General features: G+C 40.8%; 1 protein-coding gene across 6 annotated transcripts in view; it reads left to right on the top strand.

Annotated features, from left to right (window-relative positions):
• The window catches only part of PHC3 (polyhomeotic homolog 3), a 1,318,531-nt gene that overhangs the window by 147,212 nt on the left and 1,148,084 nt on the right, over positions 1 to 23,235 (top strand). The window contains exon 2 of one of the 6 annotated variants that reach the window (XM_044070071.1): positions 10,527 to 10,617. The exons of the other annotated variants lie outside the window; for them this stretch is intronic. Coding sequence (XP_043926006.1) covers positions 10,612 to 10,617 — 6 coding nt within the window. The 5' untranslated portion in view covers positions 10,527 to 10,611. The remainder of the gene's footprint in view (positions 1 to 10,526; positions 10,618 to 23,235) is intronic. 6 annotated transcript variants of the gene reach the window in all.

Consider the following 23,235-nt stretch of genomic DNA (forward strand, 5'->3'; position numbering starts at 1 on the left):
GATGAAGAAAAATAAAGATAACATTGTGTGCTCTTAAAAGAGATGATGGACATTGTTGCAACAAACATCAGGTTAGATGCACAGTAAAAACACAGTTTGGAAGGAAAAAGAAACCTCTATGTACAAAGGTTTGAGAACTTAAAACAGTATGATGTTGCAAAACTGATTTTGTTTACAGCAGTTCAAGGGTGAAGCTGGGAAAGGTTATGTTTTCATTCAGAAAGAAGACATTCTAGAGCTGGATTTACATAAGATTAGTTAAAGACAAAGTGCTTTCGTTTAAGAGCATGGCTTTACTTGGATAACAGGATAGAGAAAGATAAACAAGCAAGTACGAGGTATAGAGAAAAAGCATACATGATAGATTAACCTGGAGTGGTGCAAGGACATAGCCAGATGTCCTACTTTTAGGTCAGTAATGGTGAAAATGTCCACATCGATGTGGAACTACACATGTGCCAAGAACCCTCAATGCATACAAAATTTAACTTTTAAAAAACAAAGAAATGTTTTTTTTGCAGGGGTAAACCCCTACCCCATGCATCTTCCCATATTCCATGGTAACTATATATACTAACTCTGAGATGGCACAAACATGGGGTAAAGGAAATATTCCCCAACCATGGGAATTGTTTGATCTCGGACACCTGTAAACCCGCTGTTTACTTGATTGTAAATGGTCAACCAAACTACTGTTGTCTCATATAGACAGGGTGCTCCAAAGACTGTTCCAGTCCCCAGTCTTCCAAAATTTGTGTCGGTTCCGACCCAGCTGGTTTCGAGCCGATGACCTTGGCCCACCCATTGCCATTCCTCCTCCGACCGCCTGGCCGCCCGAGCAGGCTGTTGGAGCTGGTGGAGATTTCAGGGTCGGCTCCGACCCTTACTCCAACCCGGCCTTCGGGTCCCAGTTTAGCACGGACTTCTTCGCTGGACCCGGGGTGATGTTTCGGACCTATGCTTTCGGGTTCGAGCCTCCCTCGGTGCTTCGGGCTGGGGACTTCCGCCGCTATCACTGCTCCGGGAGTCCGGACACTCCCAGGATTCTGGGGTCCGGCTTTCAGGGCCATGAGGAGTGCCTTGGCCAAGTCCTCTCGCCATCTCCCGGGTTTTACCAGCACCTTCCCTGGGCGTGGAGACTGGGTCTTTGGCTGTTCCCTGTCCGTAGCCAGCGGAGCCCCGAGGCCTGAGGTTACCCCCAGTGGGGTTCCTCCTCCTGAGGGTTCTTCGGAGTTGTCTTCAGAGGAACCCCAAGGAAGAGATCGCAAGAGGAAGCACGTGGACTCCCCGAGTCTATTACATCGACACTGATATGGATGATGCGGAGGGGTCCCCGTCGCCCTCGGATGATGTCTCATTTGCAGACATCTTAGAGATCCTCAAACAACGAGGCGGCTGGATATCCAAACCCCTCTGCTGACGAATCAGTGCTCCTCAAGGCCTTTGGGGCTCAGCCCTCCGCCTCCTGGGTGTCTCCGCCTTCGAGCTTCTGGATTTAGTTTGTCATGGGCGGGAATATCCAGATACCGTGGAACCAGTCCCTTCTCGTCCAAATAAATTCTTATCTGCTCCCCGAGAAGGAGTTCCTTACTAAAGGCGTGGCTGTAGATGCCATGGTGGTGGCATCTGCTACACAACAGGACGTGGCAGAGGCTTAACGCTCATCCATCCTCCTAATAAGGAGTCTAGGAGTATGGATAGGTACGGAAGCGACCCTGACTTCAGCGGCCTTTACCTTAAGGTCTCTGAACTATTTGGCACATTTTACAAGACTTCAGAGGGATCTGGTCAAGGAGTTGTCAGATTCCTCTCGGTAACCTACCTGAGCAGCTAGCCCAGTCGGTTAGCTCTCAGTTGTCTATCCTTACGTCAATCTCTAACTCGCCCATGAGGCTCATTTCTTTCGCGGCCGAAGGGGCGGGCAGTACGGCAGGCACTGGCTTGGCTCTGCCCGTGAGACAAGCCTGGCTCCGCTTGTGTCAGTTCATGGAGGCCTTCAAGTCTTCCTTCACGACGCTCCCTTTGATGGGTCCTCATTGTTTGGACCCAAGGTGAAAGACACCCTTACCGCTGTGAGCAAGAGGGAAAACGTTATCTGCCGAGGGGCCCGTTATTCCACTCCCTTCGGCCTTACCCCAAGGCCAAAGGAGGGGAAAATGTGGTTCAAAATCTCGCAAGTTTTTCTCCCAACAGCAGGAAGATTCCCGTCCAGAGGCAGAGGGCGGGAAATTTTTCAGGGAGACGCCGCCCCAGAGGCGGCAGAGGGCCCCTGCAATTCTGGAGACCGCGAGTCCTTTCGTGGCTCTTCAGCCTCCCACACGACATGAGGGATTGCCCGCTGTGCTGCTCGAGCCAGTCGGGTGTCATTTGCCAAGCACCTAAAAGCCTGGGAGTCAATCACTCAGGACAGATGGGTGCTTCGATCATTGCCGGAGGTTACACCATCCCATTCAAAGACTCACCCTCCGTCCAAGAGAATCCCGGACCCACCACCCAGTCAAGGGAAATAGCAGCCGCAGAGGCTTTAAAGCTGCTAGAAAAGGAGTCATCCAACCGTCCCTACAGACCAGATCGGATCAGGAAATTACTCCAGGTTCTTTAGTGCCAAAAGACAGGGACCTGAGACCAATATTGGATCTCAGCAGACTGAACCAATCCAGAATCTAAATCCAGATTCAATGGTCACGCATAATCCATTCTCCCGCTGTTGGAGAAGGATGTTTGATGTGCTCCATAGACCTCAAGGACGCCTATTATCACATACTGATACATCAGGCGTCCAGGAGGTATCTGCGCTTCAGCCTGGGAGTCAGTCATTACCAATTTTGTGCTCTGCCCTTTGGTCTCACCACAGCCCCCAGGGTGTTCACCAAGTGTTTGGCAGTAGTGATGGCTCACCTGAGAAGTCTTGGATTCCAAGTGTTTCCCTATCTCGACGACTGGCTCCTGACTGCCACCACCAGGCATCTACTAATGGACAACCTCAAAGCCACCACCTCCCTGGGTGTTTCCCTAGGGATTACATTCAATTGGTCAAAGTCTGTCTTGCTGCCCTCTCAACGCATAAAGTTTATAGGGGCAGAGATAGACTCAAGATTGATGCGCTTTCTTCCTGCCGAAAGGATCCAAACCTACAGGGCCAAGTTCAGCTCTGATCTCGAGATCCAAAGCCCCAGCCAGGATGGTCCTACAGGTTTTAGGCTCAATGTCTGCCACGGTTCTTTTAGTTCCTCTAGCAAGATTACACATGAGGATTCTTCAGTGGCTCTTGTCAACTCAATGGTCCTTTCAGGATCTTCCCCTCAATCATCACATCATGATTACGGAAATATGCAAAAGGGACCTTCGCTGGTGGCTTCAGACTTCCAACTTGGATCAGGGAAAACCCTTTGTTCTCCCCCCTCCAGTGGTTACCCTGACGACAGATGCCTCCCAGATAGGGTGGGGGGGGCATTGTCTGGGCAGGCTAGTTCAGGGCTCCTGGCTTCCGAACGAAGCTCTTCTCCACATCAACGTGTTGGAGATGAGGGCTGTACTTCTATCCCTACAGGCCTTACACGAGTTTCTTCCTCAAGGCATCATCGCCATCCACACAGACAACATGTCGGTGGTTTGGTATCTGAACAAACAAGGAGGGACCAGATCGTATCCTTTGCAGAGAGGCCATGAGAGTGTGGAATGGGCAGCTACCAACCGCTTCTTGGTAGCGACCCACATCCCGGAAAATCAAATGTATTGGCGGACAAATTAAGCAGGACAATTCTCTCTCCTCACGAATGGTCTCTAAACCGCACAGTAGCAGCTCAGGTTTTCAAGAGATGGGGACGCCGCTGCGACCTATTTGCAACTCCACAAAACACCAAGTGCCAGAAGTTCTTCTCCTTGATTCCACATCAGGAAGTACCAGCCAAGGATGCTCTAGCTCAACCTTGGCCAACAGGACTACTTTATGCCTTTCCTCCAATTCCACTCCTTCCAAAGTTATTCAAAAGCTTCTCAACTGGGGTCTTCAATGATTCTGATTGCCCCATACTGGCCTCGTCAGATATGGTTTCCTTACCTGAAAAAGCATGCAGTGGACGATCCGTGGACCTTGGACCTGATCCCGATTTGCTAATCCATCAGTCGGGACATTGGCATCAGTCCTTCAATCTCTAAAATTGACAGCTTGGCTCCTCCACTTCCAACCTTAGTTAGAAGGCACACACTAGACCCGAAGTTGTTCACATTTTATCTTCGCCCACAAACCCACCACTAACAAATTGTACCTCAGTAAGTGGAAGAGGTTTGCTATCTGGGCTCAACTCAAGGGCTTAGACCCTATCACTGCTCCTGTTCCAGAGGTTTTGAAATTCTTAACATCCCTGTTTAATCAGGGATCTTCTGTCTCAACTATTAAAGTCCAACTAGCTGCTATCTCGAAATTCCATGAATCCACGGATCCTCCTTTGATGAGCAGCAGACTATGCAAAACGTTCATTAAAGGTGCCAGTCTATTAAGACCACCAGTTTTTCATCCTGCACCTCCGTGGGATCTTGATTTGGTGCTTCGTGCATTAACATCTCCTCCTTTTGAACCGGCTGCTACATGCGAATTAAAATATCTGTCTTGGAAAACGGCATTCTTAGTGGCTATTACCTCTGCAAGGAGAGTCTCAGAGCTTCAAGCCCTGTCTATTAAACCACCGTACTTGATTTTCCACAAGGATAGAGTATCTCTTAGGCCTAATCCATCCTTTGTCCCCAAAGTCTGTTCTAGTTTCTGTCTTCAACAATCTCTAGAGCTTCCAGTTTTCTTTCCAAAATTCTCTAATGAAGCAGAATATACTCTCCATAAATTGGATGTTCACAGGCAATTACGCTTCTATTTAGACAGGACTCGACAACTTCGTAAGTCAGATCAGTTGTTTGTGTCCTTCTCAGATAATAAATTGGGCCAAACCATTACAAAAGCTACAATCTCAAAATGGATCAGAGATTGCATAACTCAGGCCTATTCTTCTTCGAATAAACATCTTACATCATCTATCAAAGCTCATTCTACCAGAGCTATGGCTACTTCTATAGCCTTTCATTCCAAGCTCGCTATTTCGGAAATTTGTGCTGCGGCTACTTGGTCCAACCCGCACTTTCATTTCCCACTACAAATTGGATGTGGCATCTAAAGGACGAGCATCATTTGGTTCCACGGTACTCAGGAGTGTTTTCCAGTGAGCCACCCAGGATTCAGGTGCTAGGACGCTGTCCCATCATTCAGAATGTAGGCAAGATAGGATCACATAACATCTTTTAGTTATGTACTCACCATAACTTCAGATGTTTGGGATCCATCTCGCCTACATTCCTGATACCCACCCTCCTTCCCCCTGCCTTGCAGATCAGAAGAGATTGAACGGTTTTGAGCTCCACTGTTTTATCTTGTTTCATCTGACGATGTTATATAAGCAGGGTATGCATGTGTGCATGTATGCGGACAAACTAGATCTGGGGGACTGGTAGTGGTGCATCCTGGGATATAGTAAGCTCAGCCAATAAGAGACTTCGCTCTTTGGCATAAGCGTGCCGAGTCGGAGCCGAGGATCGGCTCCGAACCCATCATTCAGAATGTAGGCGAGATGGATCCCAAACATCTGAAGTTATGGTGAGTACATAACTAAAAGTTTTGGTGGCTATAGCATCTATGAGAAGGATATCAGAAATTCAGGAACTATCTTCCCAGCCTCTGTATTTGATTTTTCATAAAGACAGTCTCTTTGCGAACCAACCCCTCCTTTCTGCCCAAAGTCATTTCACAAACAAATGTTAATCAGACCATACATTTGCCTGTTTTCTTTCCTAATTTCATCAGAAAAAGGCAAATATGTTCTACATTTGTTAGATGTTCATTGACAGTTATGTTTCTATTTGCATAGGACTAAAGAGTTTCAGAAAGCAAGCCAATTGTTTATTGCCTTTGCAGGCCCTAGAAAAGGCCTTCCAGTGTCCGTTACCTTGTTAAAATGGCTCTCTCATTACATTTCTTTCATTTACACCTCAAAATACATAAATCCTTCCAAATCTATTTGAGCTATGGCCACATCTGCAGTCTTCCAGACAAATGCCTCCATGGATGATATTTGTACAGCAGCCACATGAGCAAACCTTCATACCTTTATCACTCATTACAAGTCATATTTGGTCTCCAGGGGAAGAGCCTCCTTTGGTTCGATGGTTTTGAGGAACATCCTCCCATGAGTCCATCTGGGATAAAGGTAGCTGGGGACTTGGTCCCATATGTGAGGATGAGATGACAAATTACCAGTATCAGATAAAGAAGTTATGTATGCACCATAACGTTCCATTTGTATTGTTGATTTTTCATCTCTCCTCACATTCCCTCCAACCCCCTTCCTTTGGTTTTCTGGTTGAACAGGAAGAGAATTTCAGGTCATTTTTTATTTCCAGTACTCCAGAAGTGGCCTCCTTAAAACTCCTTTCAACATTAAAGTTTAATTCTGTCTTCTGTGGTAATTATTCCAAGAGCTTTTTGGTTGCTACGAGCTTAGTAATGACCGACTCAGATCCAATGATTCGGATCCGGACCCATATGTGAAGAGAGATGAAAAATCGACAATACAGATGGAATGTTATGATGAGTACATAACTTCTTTTTATACATACTATTTTTATTATTATTAGTAGTAGTAGTATTTATTTGTTTTTGTTGACCTGGAAAGTCTGACTGGGCATGACCCAGTTTCAGTGGAGGTCTGTGGAGAAAAGCTCCAACAAAGTTGCAGTTTTGCACAATGGGAAATGAGATGAAGAAAAATAAAGATAACATTGTGTGCTCTTAAAAGAGATGATGGACATTGTTGCAACAAACATCAGGTTAGATGCACAGTAAAAACACAGTTTGGAAGGAAAAAGAAACCTCTATGTACAAAGGTTTGAGAACTTAAAACAGTATGATGTTGCAAAACTGATTTTGTTTACAGCAGTTCAAGGGTGAAGCTGGGAAAGGTTATGTTTTCATTCAGAAAGAAGACATTCTAGAGCTGGATTTACATAAGATTAGTTAAAGACAAAGTGCTTTCGTTTAAGAGCATGGCTTTACTTGGATAACAGGATAGAGAAAGATAAACAAGCAAGTACAAGGTATAGAGAAAAAGCATACATGATAGATTAACCTGGAGTGGTGCAAGGACATAGCCAGATGTCCTACTTTTAGGTCAGTAATGGTGAAAATGTCCACATCGATGTGGAACTACACATGTGCCAAGAACCCTCAATGCATACAAAATTTAACTTTTAAAAAACAAAGAAATGTTTTTTTTGCAGGGGTAAACCCCTACCCCATGCATCTTCCCATATTCCATGGTAACTATATATACTAACTCTGAGATGGCACAAACATGGGGTAAAGGAAATATTCCCCAACCATGGGAATTGTTTGATCTCGGACACCTGTAAACCCGCTGTTTACTTGATTGTAAATGGTCAACCAAACTACTGTTGTCTGAACACACATTTGATTTTATGGAGGGAACCCATATACACACACACACACACACAAATATATATATATATATATATATATATATATATATATATATATGTGTGTGTGTGTGTTGTATGTAGATCTATCTGTCTAGAGAAAGAGATAAATATATGTATATCGATCAAAATGTTTTTACCCTAAATCCTGCAATACTAAACGCATCAGACACATGAAATGTAGAAATTCTGTCCTGCTACAGACCAAGAAACAAGCGCTAACATGAGTCCTGCGGTGGGAGGAAGGGACAGGTCTGGTGTCAATATTGTATTCCATTAGTGTTGTGCATTTCAGGGTATGTGTTCGGCATAGTGTGATTTGACATTCTGCTTACTGATGTTGTGATAATAAGTGTATTTTATATATATATATATATATATATATATATATGTGTGTGTGTGTGTGTGTGTGTGTGTGTATACCTTACCTTTCATGTATCCTAATATGTACCTACACACAAACACTGCTTAAAACAAAATAAAACAAAAATTGCATTTATCATGATATATATATGCCAGTTCTGCAGTCACACAACCACAACAACAGTGAATGCTTCCCTGTGCTGCTGTAGTTAACAACCTCATTAAACTGTGGAGGCAACTACACTCCCTTCATTTGATCAATAAAGTAAACTATGCAGCTGAACAGTAATCTGTACAGATGAACTGCATAGTAGTCATATTTAATATGTATGTGTATATATAGATATATTTAGATACATTTATGTATCCATCTGTATATCGCATGTTTAGATAGATAGATAAATACGAGTATGATATGAATAGTCAGTGTGGCACTACATTAATACACAGTCCATGGATGTCAGCATATGGACTATACAAACCATCAAATGAAAATCCAGTATAATACAGTACATCAGTCACAGAAGAAAACCACACAGCATCTTTTTATGCTTGTTGTAAGAAAGTCATAAAAACCCCCAAAACACTTGTTTTATGTGGGATTTGCCCTCACACGTCTTGACATGAGCCATCTGCCCTACAGCCTTTAAGTTAAACCACAATCAAGAATGAAACTCTATGAAGTAAGAAAACTTGCTCTTGTGCAAATCAGTTGCTTTGATACTTGAGTGTTTAGAGCATTTAACACCTTCTGATAGCCTTAGTAGCTGTCACTGCATTTGACAGGCTGCTTGGAAACTGCACAAAATCAATGCACGAGATGTGGAGAGAATATAAAGATGAGAAGAAACCTGGTGGGATCAGAGAGTGTCAAGTTTTGACTTTATGCAGGTAACACCATAGTAGCTGGGAGACCCAGATCCAAGGGAAGATTTGTTGTTATGTCTTTTGGCTTTTCCTGGTTAGGGGTCGCCACAGCGGAACTCCGGTCCGCTAATGATTGGTAGTTGATTTTTACGTGCCGAGTTACCAGCCCTGACGCACAACCTTCAACGAAGGTACGCCCATTCACGCATGTCTCCAAGCAGAAGATGCTCTAGCTGAGAATCGAACCGGACAGCGTCTTACTGTGAGGCGACAACGCTACCGCAGCACCACCACCGTGAGTAATTTGGCAGAAAAGAGTAACAATAGTAAAACTGGAAATTGACATGGGAATTCTTATGTCTTGTGGCTTACAAGTAAACAGGTAGTATAAGAAAGCGGGAAAGAGAGTTGTGTTTAGTGTACTCTGAGAAGCATAGCAGCTGAAATAAATAAAAAAGATATTCCCCCACATGCAAACATTTATTGATTCTGTTTTAGATTAATGTGTGCAGTTTTGTGACTCCTTTTCCACAAGGGCATAGGTCTGAGGCTGTGTAGATGTAAGTAGTGAGAAGAAGTAAGAGTTTATATCAGAAGCTGCAGAAGCATAATCATTTTAGAGACTTTTAAGAGCCCCAGGAGGACTGTGAGTTTGAGTATGGCATCATTAAATGAGGTACATGTACAAAAAGATGCAGTTTAAAGATGAGGGTGGATTACTCAGTGGCAGTCCAGCAAAGCATTTTTCACAGACTGGATGGTACATGCCTGAAAGAGCCCTTCCGAGGAGGCCAAAGACTGAAAGAGAATTCATGAATGTTTGAGATAAGCATAGGGTTGTGGGTGTATGGGGGTGGGTATTAACTCTTAGATCTGCTACGCTCTGTATTTATCTGTGCAGGTAAATAGGCAGCGTAGTTGAGAAAAGTGGCTGTTATGTGCATCAGGCTATGTTCTGCGTTTATCCAATATCCATGTAAGGATGAGGTAGTTCAGTGCGATTCTGTACAGGTGTGCTGCTACTCTTTGCACTGCTGTTTTTTTTTTCTCACTGTGTTCTGTGATGATGTTATTCTGTAATGCACTGCAGTTTACAACTCTGGTACAGAGCAAGTAGCATCCTTATACTGCTATGTATGCATCTTAATTTATTGGCAACATTATGTATTCTGCACCATGATAGCCTCCATCAAACACATAGATGTTAAGAAAATTGAGTCCGGGCTGCAGGTTAAAGAATAATTACATAGTACTGAAAGGCCACAAAACTGCATAACTTCTCAGATGGGTAACATTCATCTCTGTCACAAAAGAATACAGGAAGTCAATTCTTCCTGTTAATGACCAATGCTACAGTTCGCTTTCTACTTTGCAGCAAAGCAAAATTATTAATTTATTGAATGTAGATAAGAAAATGACACAAATAACCCTCTCAGAACTACTTTCCTGTTCCAGACCCAATGGCCTTCACACATCTCATTTGCGTTGGTTTTCTGCATACAGAGATCCCTTGCTGTTTTAAATATTGCTGTGAGAGGATCCACAGTGACTGGGTCTTCTGTCTCCTACTTAAACTGTTTATCGCAACAGACTCTCCACGGCTGGTTAAGTACTTTGCTGTATAGTAGCATTACCCACAGAGTCTGATGGGTGAGTGACAGTTTCATTTTTGCTGTTAGTTCCTGTAACTCTTTAAAACAGCTGAGTACATGCAACACTTTAAGCCTAACAGCTTACAGACCTGCATTTTATGTTCACAGTGAAGCAGACAACATACTCCATTGTGAAAGACCAAGTTAAAGATCCTTGAAATTTTGGAGAAGAGAAGCAACTGGAAGAAGCTGCATGCAGGTACAGGGTAGCACACAGTGTAAATTTTGTATCTGGAGATAAGAAAATGCAGGAATTTACTAGTTCAGATAAAAGAAGGCTTCAAGGGGCTAGCAACATTTTGTAATCATTTGACTTAACTTACAAAACCAGCAGTTGTGTGGTTGTGTGTCTGTGTCTGAGAAACATTTTTAGGGGAAAAAGGTGTCTCATCACAATAAACAGAAAAAACTGCAGTCATGTTTTGGTTGTCTTTAGTATTTTCAGTACCTGTATGGTGTCTGTTGTATTAACATCGCAAGGAATCAGAAATTGCAATTCAGTTACAGTATTATCTGCAGAAGTTCTGTTTGAAGCTAAATACAAAAAAATTGTAAATGAGCCACCTCATGTTCAAAGCTTCTAATTGTAGACTACACATTTACTAATTAAAGCAGTTTCTCATTGACTGCAGTAGAACACAAGGACAGATCTGCAAACTTAATGTAATTGACTTACTTTAATGATTTCCTGTCAGATATTAATAGCAACTGTCAGTTGTACCTTTGATTGAGAAAAACAAAAAGTAGAATACCTTGACCTCTTGTACACTAAAATGGTTTAATAAACAGAGTCTGTTTTTACTGGAATATATGTCTTTGATAATGTTACTCCTTTTGAAACTGCAGGAGATGGCTGGCTCTTCAGAAACTCAAGGATTTGTACCATGTGTATTGGATGAGGAATATTGACTCCTCTCCTCTCCTCTAATGTCACCTTGGGTGTGTGTATATAAATGACTTACAGAAGATTCCATAAGGGCTGCACTGGCAGAGTGCATGTGCGGGAGTGTGATCATCATAATGGGAGGAAAAAATATCCTTTGGAACACTAGAAAATAGAGAGGGCTATTTATCTGCGTGTGTTACCACCCAAGTAAAGAATTTAACAAAATCTGTTAACATTAGTGATGTGTGATTTTAAATTGGAAATATGCCCACCAGTATAATAAAATTATGCTTTTCTTGTTCAGAGTACTTTGTTGCATTATGCGGATACTCTGCTGTAGTATTTCTTACACATGTGAAGTTAGCAGAGATTTAAAGGGATGACTATAATTGTTGCCGCTGATATGAAGCTAGTAAAGAAACTTCAGAAATGTAACAGAATTGACCAAAGCATGATGACTGCTATGGAGATCTACACTAGAAGGCTAAGGAGGGAGCACAGCAGTACTGTAATACTGGTGGTTTCAACACACAGAAGTGTGACCACATTTGGTTATATATACTAATTCTGAGATACAGAGATCTCAGGAGTTTAAAATAGCAGAGTTGTGGGTATGCAGGGGCTCCCCAGCAAAATACAGAAGTTTTATAGCGAGTTTCAGTTTTTGATATTTTACTTGCAAAGCTCACTTTAATGTTCACACACTGCCATTGTCAAACATTAGTAACTTAAAGTTTAGTCATGCAGATCCTCCAACCCACTCTGAGGACATCTCTAAAATGAGGAGTTGGAGGCTGCAACCTCACAGTGCTCCCAAGAGCATATTATAGAGAATGAGTTGCAACCAAGGTGGAAGATGGGTGACCAGAAGAGAAGTAAATCATCAGATGTGACTGAATAGTATCGTGATGTCTATACTTTGTAAAGTTTGGCTGTGTAATCTTGAAACAAAGACACCATATAGCATTTAAAGTACTGTAGTCAAATCAGTTTATAAAATATTATAGTCAGGATACCTCCTTTGATATCCCTTTCCACTGTTTGTCTCAGTCTGAGTATAGGATTTAAAACTTCTGTTTTAGTGGATTAAAAACTTTAGTCAGTGTAGAACTTCAGTGCTAGTTAATCTGTTAAGATCAGGTCATTCCAGCATTCACTGTTTGTGTTTGCAGAGTTACTTTATCATTCAGCTTGTTCCACCAACAATGCACATGAATTTTGAGGAAGATTTCCAATTCTTCCATCTGGTTAACAGTACATTGATGAAAAGCTTGGTGATAAATGTTGCTTTGTACTACAACAGCACTGCTGTTCTTTTTGCTAGTACTGTGAATTGCATATTATTATGGGATATTGCAACAGATTGCAGAGGACTCGAGCAGTAATTTATTTATTTATTTATTTATTTATTTTACATTTGTTGACCGGGCTAGTCTAGCTGGATATATATCCGTTTACAGTAGAGGCCCGGGGAGAAAAGCTCCGGTACAGTAAAAATTACAGTGTTGAATATACATATACATAAAGTAAAAATATTTAACAATACATCAAAGATTTTCTACATAGATTTTTAAGTGGTACAAGAGTGGCAAGGCAATAACATTTCAGAAACTTATCAGTCTTACATTTCAAGAGAGAAAAACAAACAAATTTAAAATGTACAAGTCTAGTTCTACTAGTAACATAGTAGGCTATAAAAAACAAGACTAAGGATAGAATGATTTAAGGCATAACTAAGATTAAATCTCATCTCCAGGGAGGCATCAGGTAGGGGCTTAATTAGAAGATAAAAAAAAATTTAGTTGTATTCGAGATGCCAGTCTCACTTTACATATTTGAAAGGGAGATTCTATTGCTCCAGTAGTGCCGCAGCTCAGAGTTAGTATGTAAGTTTAAACTTAGGGGTGCTGGGGGGTATAGTCGCCTGCATGACTCATGCTGAAGGGAACACTCCTTTGCAGAAAATGATGCTTATTTTCTGTTTACTATGCCAGTTAGTTAACCTAGCATAAATGTGTTTGCCTTTAGCAAACTTATGTTTGAAAAGCAAACCAGAAAAAATGTAAACACTGAATTTCCTAGTTTGAGGATTTTTGCATGCCCCTGATGGATGTGTTTGTATGGAGACTTAGTGTAGGTTTGTATTTTTGAAGTGTTAAATGTATGTTGGAAGGATGGGAATACTCAGTGACATTCTCTCCTTCAGCTTCCAAAAAGTTCTGACTTCATTCATTAGAACCCTAATTAAAAAAACTCAAACCAACCACCCTTTCAGCTGACCTCCTCCCTGCAGACACCTGCAAAAAGCTGCTGTTGTTATAGCATTACCTTTCTCTATTTTGATAAAAAGAACCATAACTGAAGGCTCTATCTGGAAAATATCACATGTTGTACCACTCCACAAAGGAGGCAGCTCTATTGAGCTGTCAAACTATAGACCAATAGCTTTCCTTTCCCCTCTCGCTACAATTATGGAAAAGTGTATCCATAAACAACTCTTAACACTACCTTATTCAACATAATCTTCTGGCCAACTCCCAGCATGGATTTAGACCTCAGTACACTCGCACCTCAGCCCTCCTCTCCTTTTCTAATGTCATAAATTCCAACCGCAACAACAAACTATCTTCTGCCCAGTTTCTTGATCTTTCCAAGGCCTTCAACATGGTTAACCACAAGCTACTCTTACTTACCGTAAATAAAATATCCCTAAACAACCATGCCATACAATGGTTTCAGTTTTATCTTAGTGGAAGACAGCAGGCTATACTTTGGCAAGACAAACTCTCCACCCTTCTCCCCATTACCCTTGGTGTCCCGCAAGGCTCCATGTTAGGTCCCCTTTTCTCCCTCTTTATCAATGACCTCCACACTGTAATCCCAGACACAACCTGTATACAATATGCCGATGACTCCATCCTGATTTGGTCAGCCTCTACCCCTACAGATCTCCTTAGTTTAACCCAGAAAACCTTTAATACAGTGGAAAACTGTATCTCTAATCAACAGCTGATATTAAACCCTAATAAAACAAAGCTATTGCTCTTCTCCCCTATTCACAAATCCTCTCAAACTTTGTTTACTATAACATCTAACAATGGGACCATAATCTCACCAGATATGTATACCAAACTCCTCGGTGTTAATAGACAACAACCTCAAATATGATATGCATGTAAACCAAACTATTAAAACCATTAATAAAAAACTTGGATCCCTATACTAAAACAAACCTTTTCTCAACTGTCTAGCTAGGACTGCCATTGCCCGTACCCACCTGCTTTCAACTTTACTCTATGCCTTGCCAGTACTCACTAACTTGAACAAAACTGATCTCAGCAAACTCTCTAGCTGCTACAATTAAATTGCCAGATTTGCTACAGGAACTCCGTACAGGACACCCCATTGTAAAAACCTAAACCTCTTAGGATGACTAGAACTCCCCAGGCTAATTCAATATAATCAACTTACTGTAGCATTCAAGGTTATTAACCATCCCAAAAAAATGCCCTCCCTTAAAAACATTATCCATCCCTACAAAAATGCTCGACCGCTTCGTTCTACTACAAAACTTTTGGTTCAGTCTGTTAAAGCTAACAACCTATCTGGAGAATCTTTGTTTGCAAATTCAGTAGGCAAAACCTGGAATTCGCTCCCATCTGACCTTACTCTGAACCCCTCCCTTAATCAGTTAAAAAAATATCTAGCCCAATATTTTAAAACTCACTGGTTATGTCCTTGCTCTAAACCTGACTAAAGCCTAATCTACTTCCATATCCCTGCAATTTTTTATTCAAAGCGACTTACCTCATACACTAAAAGGTTTAAAAAGAGAAACCATAACATCTCTGCAGATACTCTGAATATAGCTGCACCTATAGGTTTGATAAGAGAAACTGTAACACATTTGTATATATTTCTTAATATAAACTGTATTCTTCATAGGCTTGAAATGTGAGACTGTAACTTGTATGTTAATACAGTATGTTTGTGTATATACTGTAACTTGCTTGTCTTTATCTCTTTGTAATTTTGGAGATTTTCTCCCCGGGCCTCCGCTGAAAATGGACATGTATCCAATCGGACTATCCCGGTCAACAAATGTAAAATAAAATAAATACTCTGATTTTGTGATGTGTGCTGTGCTTCTTGCCACCGCATTGACTAACTGTGCATTTACGTCAAGATTGTTAGCTTCATTCTTCTATTGTTGTATTTGGATCAATTATATTTGATTTCTGATGCAACAGGCATGGGGGGAATATATCATTTTGGGGGTATCCTCCCTATATAAAATAGTTAGTGACTTTGTTTGTGTTAGCTTTCCATGTTTTCCATAAGTTTAGCTTGTGGTAACTTTAGTTTTTTTTCTCTTTGAAGAAATATAGAAGTAATTCTGATGAAATATCTGTTTGTCTACCCGATAACCTTACAAGCAGTCATTTTATTATATTGGAAATGTCTTCACATCAGTATTCAGTAGCTGCTTAATCCAACTCATGGTTGTGGTAAGCCAGGTGGTTTCTTTACATGTGACTGTGTACCAGTTGGGATTCAACTGCCCAAACACAGCTAAAGTTTTGTTTTATTATGGAATGTAGGTGAGTTACTTACCATGTGCATAAACACCTGTATGAGACTGCTGTGCAGTTTATTCTTGTTAATTCACTTGCTATTCTTTGACCATGCATTTCGGTGTATATGAGATGAGATGTGTCGAGGGCTTGTCCCTTATTTGGGCCTGAAGGCAGATAGTTGTCCTACAGAAATGTTCATTTCATTCTTTGCAGGTAAATTGTAGGGGTAATATGTTATCAATCATTTGTGACTGAGCAGCAGTTTTATGAGTAATCGTGCACTGATTCTGCATAGTAGTGGAAGGGAGCCAGAGCCTGTCCCACAAACGCAGATTCTTTCCATGAGCTGTACAGATGACTTTGACACTGCACAAGCATTACTTAATAAAGCCACTATGATGGTTAACTGTGTAGCAGGATTGCTGTTTGTGAATGGGGTATTTTTTTCTCACATAGTGTCTCAAAATCTTAAAATCATTAACAGTGTTTTATGCTTAAAAGAGCCAAAACAGATGTAGAGAAATTAAACATGCTAGAGTGAAAAAAAAAAACAGGTTTTCCAAGCCAGTGCTGAACTATGTTTCTGTAAAGAAGGGATTCAACATTGTCTGGCTTTCAGCAAGATAAATTTTTATAAGCATAACAAACTATTGTTTTAATCATATGTGATTTTAGTTTCCAGTGTGTAGAATTGCCTTGGTTTTAAAGGCCATGCCTTGCTCCTTGACAGCCATATCTCTCTAGTGAGAAGTTGTCAGCATTGAGTGTTTATGTGGCTGTATGTAAGACAGTGATTGATACAGCTCTCTGTAGTTTATTCATGTTTAAAATAATAATGAGGATTGAAGTTATAAGATGCTGTGAAGAATTGCCTGTACTGAAAGTTGTGGGTAAATAGCTGTTGTAGTGGAATATTTCCCTAGTTCTTATGTGACTAGGGATAATTTTCATTGATCAGGTAATAAGAAAAAAGTACAATAAAATAAAACAAATTCTGAATAAGTGACATTTATTATCAATGTATTCTACTTAACGTTTAAACATGTTTTACTTATTCTTTAAGCTATGCCTTTTCATGTAGAGAATGGAAAACTATTTCTGTTGTTTGCCTCTGAATGTTGCAGTGTCATCCCAGTTCCATGCATTCTCCGTCAGTAAAAAATGATTGATTAGCTCATGTTAAGTCTAGAAAGGAACAGGTTTTATTATGCCCCACTTATCAAAAGGGATAACTAATTGAAAATTGCTCATTATCTAAATGTTGCTATGGCCATAGTGTTAAAGAGCTGTTATTGAACCCCAATACACATGGGCACACAGGGAGTGCAGCCCCTACAAAAACACATGTAAGTTTATTGCCCAGTATTCACAGTACTACAGAATTTGATACCATTCTTAAGGTAGGTGTATTTTACTTTGTTTTTTAACTGTAGCACTTAAGTCAGAAAATCTTTTTCAAATTAAACATAAGCAATTATTGCCATTATTTTTGTGTTATGAGGTAGTGTCCTAGGGCATCATTTTGTTGAAGCCTGTGACTGCAATTTTAAATACTTTAAGAGACATTGTCATTTTATTAGAAGAGTATTGCTATTAAAATTTTAGTCAAAATGCTTGATGATAAATATACAGAACACTAGTAGGATATTTTAATATGAGGAAGTATTTCCTTAAGTAATAAGTTAAATGTGTGCAGTATGTATGAGGCTTATATTTTTGTGGTTTAATAAGCTACTGTGTTAATTTTATATCAGGTTTCTTCGTAACAGAATTAGTTTAGTACCAAGATTAATGAAATGTGGTATCTTTCGCAGTGATCTAAAGGACTGTTACAAGAGATTTTGATAAGCTGGTGTTTGCTAAACACTTTTTTCTCTGTGCTTTTTCCTGCTGATCACTGTCCAGAATACCCTCTATCAACCTGACCCCTTAAAGCTACAGTCTCTTCCCTATTTGTTAAGGAAATACAATGTTTTTCACAGACTGTTATTACTGGCTATCATGTGCGCAGTATTTTACCATGAAGTTGAGATTGGAGTATAAGTTAGTTTTGTACAATTTTATGTATGAGTTTTATACACAAACTGTATATGAATCTGGTAATCTGTTAGTTGTAAGTTCATTTACAAGGGCTGCAAAAAGTGTTTAGTCTTGTGTCTGTATCAGTTCGACATACACAGTAAAACTAACCGAAAAGCACAGTGCAAAATCCAACAAAACAACACACTGTAATACTAACAGATTACTCTAAAACATTTAAAAGCAAGATAATTACATTTTTTTTAATTTGCTTTGCTTAAGATGTAATATCATTACATTAAGAACATACAGTTTTGTAAACAACCTTTTTTCCATATAAGTAATAGCAAATTCATGTAAACAGTTAATTATATACAATATTTACAACCAATGCACTAATTTAGTAATTGCATTTATACATTTACTTATTAATTAATAGAATATCATGCATCAAGATGTTAAAAAGTATGAGACATGCAATAATTTCAAGTGTCTTATTAGTTACTTTACTTTGGACAAAGGATCTAATTTAAAGTTTGTGGAAGTTATCCTTTAATCTCAGATGCTTGTGAAATTACTTCCTTTAAAAAAAAATAAAAAAAATCTTTGAAACTGAGGAGCACTGTCACATTTTCATTTTTTAATAATTGACTTCTTGCAGTGGCCTTTATAGTCTATAAGACATAGTATTGTTCGTTGTCTCAAGGAAAGTAGGCACATTGCACATCATATCTTCCATGAGAAAGAAATCGTCTGAACATAAATCCTGTAAAAAAATATTTTTCCCAATTGCCTTTTAACAGTATTTCGGCCATAAAAAATGTTTCCAGTTGTTAAGTAGTAGCAAGAATCATTTAGAGGGTTTGACAAAGGTTAAAGTTTTGCAGGATAAGGGGGGGTCTCACAGAACAAGAAGAGGCATAAATGTGATTGTTAAAAAGGAAGTAAAGGAGTATTTGGATAATATGCATGAGTTTAGAAAAACTACTGTTAAGAAACTGCTTTTTGGTAATAACTCCAGAGCAGAAAAACCTTTAGCACAAAAACAGAAAGTAGAAAGGAATGTAAACTTAGGAACCCTATAACAAGAAAAATAGAAAGAAATCCTGTAGAAGTATAAGAAGTATTTTGGAAATTTTATGCAAATTTATCTAAAGCAGAGGACCATGGAAATCAAGAAAAAAACACAAATGGATGTATTTATGCAAGACTTGGGTATGACAAGGTTAGAGGTAGATGAGGCTCAACAGTTAACAGTTCAGGTAGCAAGAGGTTAGATAAAAATGATGATGTATTGTCAATCTGTAGGAAAGTCTCCAGGAATAGATGATAGTATCGGGGATGTTTGGAAGGAAGAAAATGATAAAAATCTGAAATATTTTTTTACTAGTATTTTAAAAGGAGGGGAAGCACCAACATCCTGGAGGAAAGCTGTAGTGGCTGTAATACCTAAAAATGATAAAGACCCATCAGACCCAGCTTAATATAGGCCCATTTCAATTTTAAGCCACAATTCTAAAGGGTTTATGTCTATGATAGCTAGAAGAATGGAAAAATGTTGCCAACACTGATAGATAAGGATCAATTTAGTTTTGTGGAGGGGATGCAAAGATTAGACATTATTAATATAACAATGATAATCCAGAGGGAAGCAGAATGTAAGAAAATACCACTGTTGTTGGTGGGTTGTCATGCAGAGAAAGCATTTAATAGAGTAAGTTGGGATTTATGAGTATGGCAGTGGAAACATTTGCATTCCCTGATACAATGATACTGTTAATTAAGACGATATAGGCGGGATCAGAGATAAAAATTAAAGTGGAAAGATTCCTGTCTTACAAATTGTTTCTGAACAGAGGAACCAGGCAGGAGTCTACTCTTTCCATTTTCTTATTTGCAGTTTATTTAGAGCCACTGGCAAACAAAATAAGGGACTCAGAAATTCAAATTGGTACGATAATCAAGAAAAGTTGGCTTTATTTGCAGATATTGTACCTGATAAAAACAAAAAAAGGACATCTCAGTGTTGTGGAAAATTCTGAGACACTTTAAAGTCTCTTGGAGATATAAAATTTAAGAAGACAAAACAAAGGTTATAAAGGTAAACTGTGTATTCAAACATGAATTGATTCAGCAATACCCATATTTACAGGGACATGATGAAATGAAGTATTTAGGAGTATTAGTTTAAAAGGATTCTGTTTTGACAGTTTAGGATATGTGGGAAGAGATGGAAACAGGAAGCTGTTGTTTATGGGTAACAAAATAAAAGCAGTGAAAATGTTTTAGTCCCTTTAGATGTCCTTCAAGAATGCAACTGCAGTCATAACATGTGGGTTGTCCTGCCTCAGGCAGCCCTCGGTCGGCCGGATTCCAAAGTCTGGGTCCGACGTCGGCTGATGTCGCATTTCTCTCCGACGTCAGTGTGGCTGGAGTACATAAGCATCAGCCAACGCCATTTTCTTCAGTCTTTCTTACCGCGCAGTGCCCGAAGCAGAAGCAGTTCGCAAGTGCCGGTCGGTCAGCTCCTGTATTCTCCGATACCGAAGTCATCAAAAAAGCTAAGTACCCCATTGGGGACCTTTTCTTGCCTCAGCCGATGTCAGAAATTACTGAAAAAGTTAACAATTGTCTTTTTTGTGGTAAACAAATACCTCATAAGGATTTCCACTCTTACTGCCTCCCTTGCCTGGGCCCAGACCACGACGTCTCGGCCTGTGTAGCCTGTGCTCGCTTCAACAAGCGCACTCTCAGGCGCCGGGCGGAGTTCGCTGAAGAATTTTTCGGCGATAATTTTGCTTACACCATGCAGTCGGATCTTCCGACATCGCAAACTCCCAAAAAGCGAAAAGACCGGTACCGACATCCTCGGCCCGCGTCTACCACCGACTCCACGCCAAAACCTAGCGCGAGTGCTCCAGTTCCCACGGTCTCTCCACCGCTCCGAACCGAAGACACCGCATTACCGACGACTCCGATTCCAGACATTACTCCAACGCCAGTTATAGATTTTCCTCCGGATACCGAAACCGAGGAAATGCCCGAGACCATTGCTGTAGACAAGGTCACTCCTGCACGTGGAGCTGCCAGGCCTCCTATGGCTATGTCTATTAAGGCCTACACTAGGGCTAAGGCAGCCAGCAAAACAAAGCATATTACTTCTAAATCCTTACCTCAGCCGACTCCGGAGACACAAATTATGTCCATGGCTGCTGATTTAATTTCCATGATTAGAGGTTCACAGGCCCATCCTGAGAGAGCATCCCAGCCTCCTCCTGATAAAGGCCCGGGTTGAACCCTCTGACCCTACTCCTTCAGATGAAGATTCTGAGGGCTCTGTCCACTCTGATAGCCAGGAAGAGCTCTTCCAGACCTATGAGGACTCGGATGCAGAAGATTCCATCCTCGGCCTCCCTCCTGAGGATATTTCTTTTGGGGAAGTTCTGCACACCATGAGGGAACATTTCAAGTGGCAAGGTCAGGAATATTCTGATTCTAGGAAACGCCTGAGGACTTTCCTTAAGAAGCCTCAGCACAGGCCCTTAGCTGTTCCTCCTGTACTTGATGTTCTGGATGATTTGTATTCTGACTCTAGTGCTACCCCTGATTCTCTTCCTCCTGCTCCAGCCAAGCCAGACAGGTATTACAGGGTCCCAGAAACTCATTCCCATTTATTCAGGGCCCATACTGCTGATTTGGAAACTATTTCACAGGGGCCTAAAGGAGTTTCAGCCTCCACCTCAAAAATCCTTTGCCCTCCAACAGGGAAGCGAGGTCATTAGAGATGGGGCAAAAGGTTTACACATCCACTACCTTATCTATGAGAGCTTTAAATTGCCTTTTTCATATGTTACAATATCAGGATTATCTCTTAGAAGATTTACAAAAACATTAGCTTCTCCTGATCCTTTAGACAGGAAGACTTTGCAGGAAGCTGTACATAACACTCAGCAAGTAAGCAATCACTTCCTGCAGTGTGGATATGATGCACTGGAAGCTTCATGTAGGGCAGCTATGACAGGGGCAGTGATTCGTAGACATGCTTGGTTAAAGATCAACCTCTACCAGATCATGTAAAAGCAAAACTTCTGGATGCACCTTTGGAAAAGAACAAGCTTTTTGGTGCAAATGCTAAGGATGTGTTAAAGACCATCGAAGAAAAAGCAAAATCAGTTCAGACTGTGAAAGATTTCCTCCAGGTTCAACCCCCCAGATTCAGTAGGAATTGGCCCTCAAAAAACTGGTTCTTTCCTAATCCAGAAAAGTTTCAAAGGGGTAAGAACAGACGTGGCCGAGGAAGAGGCCAGTACAGAGGCCCTTACAGGGGACGACAGTGGCAGCCAGGAAACCAAAGAAGTGACGCAGGGGTTCCACCTGCCCAACAACCACAAACTCAATGACTTTCCTCTACTACCGCCTACCAGGGAACAACTAGAAGCTCCCTTGGGGGGAAATTATCTCTGTTTGCAGAAAACTGGCACAGACTGACAAAGGACAAATGGATTTTGGACATTATAGACCGAGGGTACAGGTTTCATTTTCATACCTTACCAAGAAAACAAGGCATGCCAAACCTACCACAAAATCAGAGGGCAGAGGCTATCAAGCAAATCACTCTGCTGACTCGAATGAAAGCAATAGAAAGAGTTCCACAACAAGAACAAGACCAGGGGTTTTACTCAAGACTGTTCCTTGTTCCAAGAAAAGAATCTCAATGGAGACCAATACTGGACTTGTCCGCATTAAACACCTTTCTCATAGTACCAAAGTTCAAAATGCTGACTCTACAGCAACTCCTTCCCATGCTGGGCAAGGAGTCGTGGCTGATTACTCTGGACCTCAAGGAGGCATACCTGCATGTCCCTATCAGACACAGCTGCAGAAGATACCTCAGATTTCTTGCAGGGCCAGAGCATTATCAATTCTCAGCATTGCCATTTGGCTTATCTACTGTGCCCAGAGTATTTACAAAATGCCTGGCTTCAGTAATTGCTCATTGCAGGCTCCAGGGTATACAAATTTACCCGCACCTGGACGACTGCCTCATACAAGCGGACGACAAATTGATGTTGACAAAAACCTGGATTATGTCATACGATTACTTCAAGCTCTGGGATACACAGTCAACTTCCAAAAGTCAAGACTGCAGCCATCCCAGCAAATAATCTTCTTAGGAGCCAAACTAGACACAACCTCTCAGATGGCTTACCTGACAGAAGACAAGCAAGAGAAGTTAACTCATTACTTCAAAGGTTTAGCAAAACTCACCCAGATGACTGCAAGGAGATTCCTACAGGCCCTGGGTTACATGGCATCCTACATTCTACTGGTTCCA

Source organism: Protopterus annectens, chromosome 4.part1, assembly GCF_019279795.1.
Source record: "Protopterus annectens isolate FY-2018-M chromosome 4.part1, PAN1.0, whole genome shotgun sequence".
Classification (NCBI taxonomy): domain Eukaryota; kingdom Metazoa; phylum Chordata; order Ceratodontiformes; family Protopteridae; genus Protopterus; species Protopterus annectens.